The sequence below is a fragment of the Gambusia affinis genome, linkage group LG24, assembly GCF_019740435.1.
Source record: "Gambusia affinis linkage group LG24, SWU_Gaff_1.0, whole genome shotgun sequence".
Lineage (NCBI taxonomy): Eukaryota > Metazoa > Chordata > Actinopteri > Cyprinodontiformes > Poeciliidae > Gambusia > Gambusia affinis.
This window is the reverse complement of record NC_057891.1, coordinates 9,074,890-9,087,181: the sequence shown is the minus strand read 5'-3', so window position 1 is coordinate 9,087,181 and position 12,292 is coordinate 9,074,890. Positions and strand designations below refer to the sequence as shown.

General features: G+C 39.7%; 1 protein-coding gene across 5 annotated transcripts in view; it reads left to right on the top strand.

Moving 5' to 3' along the window:
• Positions 1–12,292, top strand: part of LOC122826908 (E3 ubiquitin-protein ligase HECW2-like) — a 51,072-nt gene that overhangs the window by 27,958 nt on the left and 10,822 nt on the right. For 4 of the 5 annotated variants that reach the window (XM_044109279.1, XM_044109278.1, XM_044109281.1 and 1 more), the window contains 10 exons: positions 328–513; positions 599–748; positions 1,764–1,866; positions 6,322–6,418; positions 7,260–7,343; positions 9,576–9,685; positions 9,764–9,884; positions 9,980–10,093; positions 10,180–10,332; positions 12,184–12,282. In XM_044109279.1, coding sequence (XP_043965214.1) covers positions 328–513; positions 599–748; positions 1,764–1,866; positions 6,322–6,418; positions 7,260–7,343; positions 9,576–9,685; positions 9,764–9,884; positions 9,980–10,093; positions 10,180–10,332; positions 12,184–12,282 — 1,217 coding nt within the window. Of the gene's footprint in view, positions 1–327; positions 514–598; positions 749–1,763; positions 1,867–6,321; positions 6,419–7,259; positions 7,344–9,575; positions 9,686–9,763; positions 9,885–9,979; positions 10,094–10,179; positions 10,333–10,497; positions 11,465–12,183; positions 12,283–12,292 lie in introns of those variants that run through there. The other variant, XM_044109283.1, reaches the window with a different exon arrangement.

Below are 12,292 nucleotides of genomic sequence, written 5' to 3'. Positions count from 1 at the left end.
GACTATCCTATAAAATGACACTATGTGCATGGAAAACATATAATGCTGCCTCTTTAAAGAAAGTAAATAAAATGTTCATTTTGCATTTTCCAAGTAAAAAAAAATTCTTACTTGACCTATTGCAGAAACTGTTTAGTCAGATTTAATATAAAATATACAACCTTTTTATAAAGTAAACTATATATAAATTATATGGTTGACTGTAAATCCCATGCACTGCCACAGTAACACACTCTTTTATACTTTACCAAACGTTAATTTTACTGATAACTGTACACTGATCGCTAATTTCTCTGATTGTTCCTCTTCTTCTCCCTGTGAACTCAGAGTGCCTATCGCATGTTTACCACCAACACATGTCTGAAGCATATGATCAGTAAGGTTCGTAGAGATGCACACCACTTTGAGCGCTACCAGCACAACCGTGACCTGGTGGCTTTTCTCAACATGTTTGCGAATAAACATCTGGAGCTGCCCAGAGGCTGGGAGATGAAGCATGACCACAGTGGCAAGGTCAGGCTGAGAAACAATTAGTCACTTTGTCTTAACAGATTGCAATCTCAACAACTTAAATTTATGACATTTTGTTCACATGTAGCCTTTCTTTGTGGATCATAACTGCCGTGCTACCACCTTCATTGACCCTCGGCTGCCTGTTCAGAGCTCTCGTCCAAGCCTTCTATCTCACCGCCAACATCTGACCCGACAACGTAGTCACAGTGCTGGGGAGGTCAGTCCAAGGCAACTGGTAAGACTGAAGAAACTTCAAATTATCACTGTTCTTTGACATCGGATAACAAGAACTTATGTGGTTTTAGAGCTGATTATGCAACTGACGCATACTAGCAAAGCAACTGAAGACAATTGACCACAAGTTCATCATATCTGTACCAATCAAACTAACCAAATATCATTTCACAAAATTCACAGCCAGGATATGTTCGCAGAAATTCGTTCATAAGAAATGGATATCCTCTAACGACTAATAAAGTGCAAAACCAAGCTTCACACCTATGTTTACTCTCTAGGTTTAAGACTACATTTAGCTACATGGGCCTTTTAAAGGCTTACCATTTAGCCATGCTACAGACAGGTTGCTTAAAGGGTTGCAGAATTATGTGAGAAATTCAAACAAAATTGAAACAGGAAAATATAGTTTTTTATTTTTTTTCTTTATAGTAGAGTAACAAATTTTACAAAGTGATGCAGAAATATAGTCACTAACCGCTTTTTCATTGACCATATAGTTGTGGAACTTGGTATTTTGAAAATCAATTTGCTCACACCAATTCCAGAAAAACTCAGTTGTCAATAAAAGGTTTGCAAAACTGGAATGGAAACCTTTTTCACATCACATGCGTCACATGAGCAACAACCAGATGTTACCAATGGACGACAGGAGTTGTAAGACCAAGATGTAGCATAAACAAGACGACTTGTTGTGTGCACAAACCTTTAATTGCTTTTCTTATTTAATGGAATCACCATAATTGTGAATTTTTTTTTCTACATTAGCGGAAAATTGATAAAGTTTTATGCACATTTATAATGAAAGTGCAGTTTAATACTTCCCTCGTTAAGGAGTGAAGAACAGTGTTTAAGATCAGCAATCTTTTTCTAACACAGTATAGAAAATAAACAGGCACCCTAGTGTTAACAGATGTGGTTGATGGGCAAAATGTACTTGTTATATCATGTTGTGGAGTCAGATTATTATTTTGTCTATATCTTATTGTTTTTTGTATGTTCTCCTCTCTTTACAGGTGGGTGAGGAAACACATCACCCTGGTCCTCCAGTCTTGCCACGACCTTCAAGTACCTTCACCTCAGCTAGCAGGGGGCAGTGCCAAGAGGTTGTCCCTGTTGGTCAGTGTAATACAGACAGACGAGCACACATTCAGTCAGACAGTTAAAATCCAGGCATTGTGAACAATTCTTACCAAAAATTGTTCATATGTTTGTTCTTTTTGAAGTATGTTATCTTTTCTGTCTGTCTTTCTAGCTTAAGACACTCTTAGGCTCTTTAAAATTCCTCCTCACTACCCCTAATGTTTTTTGTATTAGAAACTCTCTAAAAGGCTAAAATGTTTGCGAATAACTATAATCTTACAGAGTTAAAATTCTAAGAAAAATCTTGAAATTCCAGAAATTCTAAAAATTACGTCTCTACTCACAGTCATTTTACAAAAAACAAAAAAAGTTGAGTTCCGATGAGATCTGGATGAAATATTAGGCTGCGTTCACACTGCAGCCTGAAGTAGCCCATTTCCAATTTTTTTGATGTAATGCGATCTGTATCAAATTTTTTCATGACAGTCTGAACACCACAGGTCAGATTTTTTTTTTAATCCCAAACCACTTGGTTATCCGATACGTATCCGATTCAAATGTGACCTAATGTCCAAGCCCACCTGAATGTCACTGATACTCAACAAATGTCCCTATTCTGCGTCCTGATAGATGCAAGTGAAAAGAAAAACAACCATAACGGACTATAATGAGGATTAAGTTGTTAATATGCTGGCTCCGGTCGGACAACAACTTCAAATGTGTAAGCTATGCTCCACTGTTAGCATCCAGGTTTCCGTCCACAAACACTGAGCACTTCTTCATTTTATGGCAGTTGGCAAAAACCTGAGAAAGCTGATGTTATTGCGCCATCTACTGCGCATGCAGAATACTTTTAGGTCGTTTGCCTGTTCACACTGGAGAACACATACAGGTCGCATATATTTGGAAGTGTGACCAGCCAGGAAATCTGATTTGACACAAAGAAAAAAAATCAGCATTGATTCACTTCAGGCTGCAGTGTGAATTAATCCTTAATCTGACTCAACATGAATTACCAACTAAATATTCAGTCCATTTCACCATCAGCTACTTTAACCTCAGCGTTCTTTGAGAATAAGTGCCCAGCTTTCAATTATATTTAGTGATCATGTAAGGGACCAGACTAAAATAGGGACAAAAGGTGTTCAAAATGGCAAAAAAATAAATAAATTTAATAATTCCAAAAATGTTTAACAAAACATCAGGTTTCATCGAAAAATAAGTCAAATGAGAAATAACAGATTTGGGCCCAACTAAACTAACTGAACAAACAGAACTGGCCTGCAAACAAAGAACTAGACTGCTAGAATTACCAGAGAAGGGTCATTTGACATTTCTACCTTTGGTGCCCTGAGAGGGGTCAAATGACCTGAAGGATTCTAATTAGCATCCTAAAAGGAGGTGTGAACAGGGGCTTTTGTTCTGTAAATAAGGCCATTACTGGCGCACCCAAGGAAGGGGGAAAGCTTAACTCCCAACTAACTGTCTAGTTAGTTCTATTCAGTATATTGTATTTTATAATATAAAGATTATATATATTATATTTAGCTTAGTTTTATTTTAGCAAAAAAGCAAAATTAATTAATTTTAATATTTTAAATGGAGGATTAGAAATTTTACAGCCAGGTACAGCTGTGAGCAATGACCAGAAGTATTTGTGTCTAAGTCAAGAGGACTGAAATTCCAGCATGAGAAATATACAAAAGAATAACTGTTATTTGTTTAAATGCTTTTTCTTTTTGTCATTAAAAATGATACAAAAAATACAAGAAATAAAACAATTCCACATATATTTACACTAGGCACAGTGGGGGGCTGCGTGTGTGGCATGTCCTTGTGTGACTGGCATTTCAGCACTCACTCAGCAGTCTGTCTGCACTGTCGGAACATACCTGGCACTGCCAGGGTATGACCCTGGTGCATTTGCCACATGTGTATTTGTAGCAGTCAACGCATCTCACAGTTGTACAATTGTTCCTACATCGATGGTTGACCTGACACTTCGCTCTTTTGCCTGAGCTGGGTGTGGAAGGTTGTTGCCGAAGCAGTTTCTCCTTGTGTGCCTTCTTCCCACTCACATGAGAGTTACCCAACTCTTTTGCAAGCTCAACCAGGAAGTCCACCCGTCTCTCCTGCACCCCAATGCATGCCTGGTAAAGCACATGTGCATTCAGTGCTGCCATGTCAATCATGTTGTAGAACACGGCAACTGGCCATCTCCGTGTTCCTGCACGCAGCACCATTTGGTCCATCACATCCACACCGCATTTTGTTTTGTTGTATTGTGTGACCGTGTTTGGCTTCCTTTTGGTGGTATCCTCAGTCTCCACCACGCTGTGCATGCTGCTGAGAACATAAACGGCCTTCTTCCGATTGGGTGCATACACGGTCAGCGTGGCACCAGTGGTTGAAAACACCTGAGTGGTGAATTCAGTGTGATCCAAAGCGTAGGTGTCGCATGATGTCTTGGAAGCGGTTTCGGGCCATAGTTGCAATGATCCTTGGGTTTGCCAGGTTTGCTGACCAGCTGTCACATAGTGATGGAACCTTGGTCACCCCCCGCAAGATCATGACTGAAATAAATGCCATTAGTTCCGGGAGATCCATGAACCAATCCAGCTGCTCCGTGTGACGTGCATGTTGAATAGTCCATTCTTGAATACTACGAAGCATGTCAAGAGTGATAAAACAGAGGAAGCTCTGAAGGCGACTCCGGATACTTCTTCTGGCCTTAGCGCTTGGCTCTCCATCTGTGGCGTACGGTTCTATTGGAGTGAAATGGAGATGTGTCCCCACTTGTTCTTCCCGCCACACTGTGCCATCTTTTGCGGTCTCTGACGGCTCACTCCCCAAACGAGCTCTCTTTTTTGGTAGAGGGAGAGTCTCCTCATCTGCAAGATAAACAATTTCAAATTAACTTTTTGTTTGGTTCTAACTAAAAAATAGTCAGGAAAATAAAATAGGTAGGTTGAGAAATCTAACCTGAAGATGGCTCAGAGTCCGAATCCAGTTGAAGGTCTATGTCTTCTCCATCTGAATCACAAGGGCTGGCACTGCTCAGAATCAGTTCCAATGCCTTCTCAGTGGCGAACCTCTTCTGCATTTTGTTTCTTGTGAACTAAATAGGTGAAGCAGTCACCCATTTATACTCCACGGCACAAAAGGCTGCATGCAAATTTGCATGTGCAAAGTCTCCCAGATCTCTTTTGCTTACACTTTTTGCATGACTTTTTGAGGTGGATCAACACAATTAATTTGGTTAGTTTATTTCTAAACTTTCATTTTAAACCCACTTAGCTTTATTTAAAAGAAAAACATTACTAATTTCTTTTAGAAAAATCTTATTTCTTGAAACAGATTGTATGTTTTGCAAACTATATGTACATTTGGCAAAATGTCCTGGATAATGCAAAAGGTCACATCTCTCCAAAAACACTTCATGTATGCTTCAAAACTACCCAACCCTCTCTGAAGAGCATTACTTACAGGAAAGTCTACTGTAGAGCTGCCTCCATCATAGATCGCACCCACCCCCAACATGGACTATTCACACTCCTACCTTCTGGCCTGATGGCTCTCCTCCCCCATTGCTGATTCCTCAGGCAATGGCCATATTTACATTTGAAGAGGGGATGCTAATTTGAGCCATCAGAGTCGTCAGTTTGGACTCAGGGTCTTTTGACCCTCTTTCGGGACTTCAGGGGGGAGGTTGAAATCCCTGGTAATTCTAGTGTTAAATAGGGGTGGAGTAACTCAAATCCACCACATGAGGGAGACACAACATAACAAAGGAACAAACAAATACAAAATTATCTAAAACATTCTATGAAATAAATGAAGCAAAACTAACTTTAACTTAGCACAAATAACAATAATAATAATAATAATAATAATAATAATAATAATAATAATAATAATTGAATATTTAAGTGACAAAATTAAATAATTAAAATAAACTTTAAACAACAAAGTCCCCCCACCCATAGTCTTTTAGAAAAACAACAACAAAAAAAAACACAGTATGTTGCAGGCTCCCTCCTGCAGCTGGTCTGTGCTGGCAGCACCTCAAACAAAAGAACAAGTGTGAGTAAAAGCATTCAGACAAATATTAACTAAAGTGTGCACCCATTAGAAAATATACGTCTAAATAAAATGACATAATGTAAGCTGTAACTAATAATGTAATTTAAGAAAAATAAATTCTCACTCTATCTGTTGGTGGTAGGAGCATCCACCACAGATCAACATCCACTTAAAACATCAAAATTATTTCTGTCAGCTCTAAGATGGAACATTTAACCCAAAAAGGCAATTTCATCCATCAACAGAAATCAGTACCTACATTAAGTAAAACATAACATTATCTTCAGAAACAGTTAGTCCATAATTCAGGATGCAACATGTCAGGTAACACATTTGTAACTTTTTAATCTTTGTAGCTTTTTGAATGAAATTAATAAAACTCACCTGCTTGTTTCTTGTTTCATTTAGCTTACAATGACAAGATCGTGGCTTTTCTTCGACAACCAAACATCTTTGAGATTTTGCAGGAGAGACAGCCGGACTTCAGCCGAAACCATGTACTCAGGTATACCAACATGTCTTCTTTCATGGTTACAATATTTTACATTATGTATTTCTCAATTTGTTTGCTTTTCAAATTTAGTGTAATATGTCAGAATGTGAGGGCATGGCAGGCTGTCTTCTGTCAGTCTGCTTCAGGGGAGTCGTGGCGACAGTGTAGCTTGCCACTGTTGGTGTGTGTGTGAATGTAGTGCTAAAGTCCTCTGGAGTTCTCTGGACTAGAGAAAGCCATTGAGGCCTTTTTTCCAGTATCTTTCTACAAGTTTCTCATAATAGTTTGCTGGAATTCTGGCCCATTCCGTCTGACAGAAGTTTATTGCTCACACACACCTTTTCAGCTCCAGAGACGAAGACCAAAGTCTTGGTCTTGGTCTCTGGGGCCAAGACTTTGTGATTCCAAAACATTAAATTTGTTGTCCTTAAGCCACTATGTTGCTAATTTGTATGCTGAGGGACATTGTCCATTTGGAAGACCTATTTGTGTCCTGGCTGATGATTTGAGGTGCTGCTTCAATATTTCCATGTTCTTCAAAATGTTTGAAATGTTATCTCAGGTTTGCAAGCTTCTTCCATTTTTTTAGTTGAAATGTATGAACTAGTTGACTTTTCACAGCTTGTGCTCTAACTGTATTAGTGAAATACCAAGACATTTTAGAGATAACTCAAAATAAACTAAAGTACTTTTAATTTACAAATTCATATAATTCTTTAAATGAAAAAATAATATATATATATATATATATATATATATATATATATATATATATATATATATATATATATACATATATATATATAAAATGAGAAAATGCAAATAAAAAAGGAGACATCCCATGTGGTATCAGGGAGAAGGTCCAGCTGATCCGCACAGATGGTGTGTCAGGACTGACCCGACTGTCAGGAGATGCAGACCTTGTCATGCTGCTGAGGTGAGAGATCCCTGCTGTTTTACATCCATTGTCTGTCTCTCTGTTTCCATCTCAGCCTAATTGTTATCATTCCCCTAATGGCCCACAGTGATCCAGAGCTGGTCACTAAATATGATCCGACCCACCACATATTGCTTATCAGACGTTGATAGAACTCTTTGCTTCGTGTAGCATAATTTTTCCTGGGCAAACATAATCCAGTAATGGCTTGAATTGATAGCGGGAGTTTATGGGCTGGCAAGTTGCCTCAACACAGGCATAATGAGGAGCCAGACTAATATAAGAATCTACGAATTGTATACATTAACTACAGTGTAATAATGCAGTGGCTTTAAATGTGGTGAAATTATCTACATGAGAAAAAAAAAGGGGAAAGGTCCGCCACTTTTCTTGCCAATCGCTCATTACTGGTCTTTAAAAAGCCTGGCATGCTGATCCCAATTTTGGCTGATAAGTGTTTTTTTCTCTGCAATGTTACTAAATATATCAAGAAAATGAATGAGTTTGTAAAAGTAAAAGTGGGGTGATTATTGTTAACTGCAAACATGCAGACATGACCTTTCTCATGGGAGAGCAGAAGAGTACAGTGTTCGATATTTGGATCCCTGCTTGGGTAGATGACATCAGGAGGGGTTTCACACACAAGTATTGACTGATCAGCAATCTCCCAAATTTAGGGAAACCAAGGGGGGGGAGACCGTTTCCACGACACGTTGGACCGAGGGGGAGAGAAACCGCAACACGTTGGACCGGGTCCTGCAAAAAACAGGACATTTCCTCACTTTCTAAAAATATCCCGGGACGCCCGGGACAGGACGTGAAATACGGACATGTCCCGGGAAATACGGACGTTTGGTCACCCTAGCACAGAATGTATCCCACCCATTAATTAGGTATTAGTCACAGGAAGTGCTACAACTCAATATTACAACCCCAATAGATTAGTAATAAGAGTTTAAGCACACTTAGTGCAACTGTGCTCTCTCAGTGCTGTTCAAAACAATGCTTTAAACAAGACGTATACATAAAAAACAACAAACAAGGCAAACTGGCTGTATCAACCACACTATTCAGTTTCTTGAATTACTAGCTTTACAAACGTTGCAGGCCTGAGGGGACTCTGTTAGCTTTCGTCCTCGGAATAGCAGTTCCAATGATGGCGGCTCGCAGAACAACCACGAGGAATGGTTGCTCACTCCACCATGGATTACCGTTTTTAAACGAACGACAATAAAACTGTTCCAACTCCGGTCCAACAGTCCGTTCCGACACGCGAGCGTGGTTCAGATCTGCAGCTCCAAAATCTCAAGCAAAACACCTTGAGCATGGTCCCGGTTCTGTGGTTCCAAAAACCAGACAAAACGTTCAGAAAAAGTTTGTAGCTCCAACTGGTTGGCAAAACAAAATAATGGTCCACAGCGACATAAGCCCAATCTCGTCCATGAACGGCCTACTGCCAGTAGTAGCAGCAGGCACTTACACCTCCAATACAGTTCTCACCCCAGTCCATCACAACCAATCAAAATGCTTAAACTTGATTTTGCCCTTGACTGACCAGTAAGGTGGAGACAAGTAAAATTGATGCATTTACCGGCGGTAGTAAATAACAGTTATTAACAACGCTACATTTACTGTGTGTTTTAAGCCAACAGAAAATACCTGTGTGTACTATATTGTTATGGACTTTTACATTGTGTAAAACCTCCAATATGCTAGTGTAAAACATTAACCAAGTTAAGTAAAAGGTGATTATTACTGTTTAAGGTGAAAAGGTCTACAATGCATTGTATTTAAGAAAATGTTTAAGGGGTGTAGGTACAACCTGAGGGGTTAATCCGTTTTTATTTATTTCAGTTAACAAAAATCTTTTCTCAATTTCAGGTTTCATTATTTGTTCATTTTAGTTAACTATAATAACTTTGATTTATCCAGAACATTATTAGTTTATGGTGTAAAAAGCACCTAAATTAATAAATACTCTATAAATTTTAGTCTGGTATAGTCATATTAAAAATTAACTGGAAATCTGTGAAATCAAACTGGAGACTCAGGCTGCAGTTGTAGATAATGTTTATATGGATCTAGAAAAATCACTAGTTTATTTCCTCTTGTAATACACCATGCACCACTTTTGGTTGTTTTACTAACTGTTTGCCACCCGTGGTTTACATCTGGGCTACTCTGTTGTATTGCCTCATTGTTTTAAGTCTTTCTCTCTGTCTCCCCTTGCAGTCTGTTTGAAGATGAAGTGATGTCCTACATCCCTCCTCATAACTTACTTCTCCCCAGCTACTGCCAGTCACCTCGGGGATCCCCTGTTTCCTCCCCGCAGAACTCACCAGGTATCTTAATGAAATATTAGCAAAAACAAACAATGTCCCTGAAACTACCCATCAGTCCTTCTTTCTGTCTCACTGTAGGAACTCAGCGAGCCAATGCCAGAGCCCCAGCTCCTTACAAGAGGGACTTTGAGGCAAAACTCCGCAACTTCTACAGAAAACTGGAAACTAAAGGCTATGGTCAAGGCCCTGGAAAGCTAAAGTGAGCTGAATTTATTTTGTGTGTATCTTGTTACACATCCTCACTTCATTTTGGCTTATAGTTTGTGTGTCATCTTCATTTTTATGCATATAAAGAGTGACTATCCGTCGGGACCATCTCTTGGAAGATGCTTTCAACCAAATCATGTGCTACTCCCGGAAGGACCTGCAGCGCAGCAAGTTCTACGTCAGTTTTGTTGGGGAGGAGGGGTGAGTAACTGAGGTGGAAACCAATCTCGAAAAGAAAGTACAAGAGAAGAGGTTTAAGTATTAATCTCCCTGTGTGTGTGTTACAGCTTGGACTACAGTGGGCCTTCTAGGGAGTTCTTCTTCCTGGTTTCCAGGGAATTGTTCAACCCATATTATGGTCTGTTTGAATATTCAGCCAATGACACCTACACCGTTCAGATCAGTCCCATGTCGGCCTTTGTAGACAATCACCATGAATGGTAATAATTTACACAAACACAAAAACACAAATTGTATTGAAATGAATTTACCATAATGTAACTGATGCATGTCTGAGAGTTATCAGGAGTTATTGTAATTTCAGCAGCCTGGAGAAATAGTTTCATGGTCCAAGTGCTAGTTCTGATGTTCCATTTCAATCTTAGATAGAAGATTGGAAAAGCCTGAGGTCTACAGAGTGAAAAGAAATGGTGAGAGTATGGACCCTTGTAGCGCTCCTGTGCCTCTCGCCGCCTGGTCAGAAACACGACCCTTCAGTCATAACGTGTTCCGTTTGTCAGGTAGACATTAATCCAGGTGACTGTTGAGGTCTCCACCTGTGTTTTGTGGAGTTTCTGACAGAGACAATCAGAATGAAGTGTGTTAAACTGGTTTGATTACTGCTGTTTTCAAAGCCTGGGGGAAAACGCCTGATGAGAGTGATGAGTGTACTATTTGGATCAGATCAGTAGCAATGACCGGTAGGACTTTCTTAAAGAAAAGTGAAGGTAAGATACCCATATAGCAGGAACTTGAGCTTAATTGATTTATAATTTCTTCTAGGCTTTTGTAGTTAAATTGTTGAAATTGAGTATTTTTTTTCTGCATTTGTTTTGTTTGGTCACAGCATTGGTACTGGATTTAGTGTGGATGTGCAGATTAAACCTTTGATTTTTTTACATTTTCTCTTCAAGGAGTTGGCAAATTTGTTACATGCTGCATTGATTGCAGTTCAGATGGTGCAGTCATTCTGTCAACTGCTGCAAGCAAGACTGAAGTATTGTTAATGTTTTTGTTTATGAATTCTGCAAAGAACGTTTCACTTGCATGTTTTAGTGTTGAGTGATAGCTACGCAGTGTTTCTTTGTAGATTTCATAATAAAAGGGAAGCTCAGTTTTACACCATTTGCATTTGGCACCAAGACATAGTTGTCTTGCAGATTTAACTGTGCATTCTCCACTGAGACTTGTTCCTACTAGGCATAATCTTCACTTTAATGGAGGCAATGAAATCAATGATACCTGAAATTTTAGAAAGGAAATTATCTACCAACTCATGTATGTCGCTGCAGCTTACAGGTGAGGACAAAGAGTAGATTTGATTAAATGTTTCTGCTGTGTCGGTGCGTGCTGTGGTGGCGTAGGGGACAGCGCGGCCCACATTTGGAGGCCCTGAGTCCTCGACGCGGCTGTCGCGGGTTCGATTCCTGGACCCGGCGACATTTGCCGCATGTCTTTCCCTTTCTCTCTCCCCCCTTCTTGTCGGCCTACTGTCATATAAGGGACACTATAGCCCACAAAAGACCCCCTGGAGGGGAAAAAAACCAAAAATGTTTCTGCTGTGTTGTCTGTGAAAGAACGTTTTGTGATAGTAGCTGTTTGGCTAAGTGAGCCAATGTTGATTGTGCTTTCAAAGATAACAGCAAAATGATCAGACAGTGCAACATCAGTAACAGAGACATTGGAAATATTCACACAGACAGTTAGATCCAGTGTGTGATCTCTATTGCGTGTAGCTTGGTTAATGTGTTGAATTAGACCAGCGCTTCTCAATTCCGGTCCTCAGGCCCCCCCGCCCTGCATGTTTTTGTTGTTTCCCTGGTGCTACACACCTGGATTGAATCTATGAGTGATTAACAGGCTTCTCCAGTACTTGATGCCTGCAGAACAGGTAATGCAATCATTTGGATCAGCTGCTCTGAAATAGGGGCACATCTAAAACATGCAGAGCAGGGGGGCCTGAGTACTGGAATTGAGAAGCACTGAATTAGACCAAGATTATCAAGAATATCCCACAGGTTTGTGTTCACTACAGTCACAAGGCCGAATATCCATTTGTTTGTGTGCCTCAGGTTCCGTTTCAGTGGCCGCATTCTGGGTCTGGCTCTGATCCATCAGTATCTACTGGATGCCTTCTTCACCAGACCCTTCTATAAAGGCCTTCTGCGCATGTATGTTTAC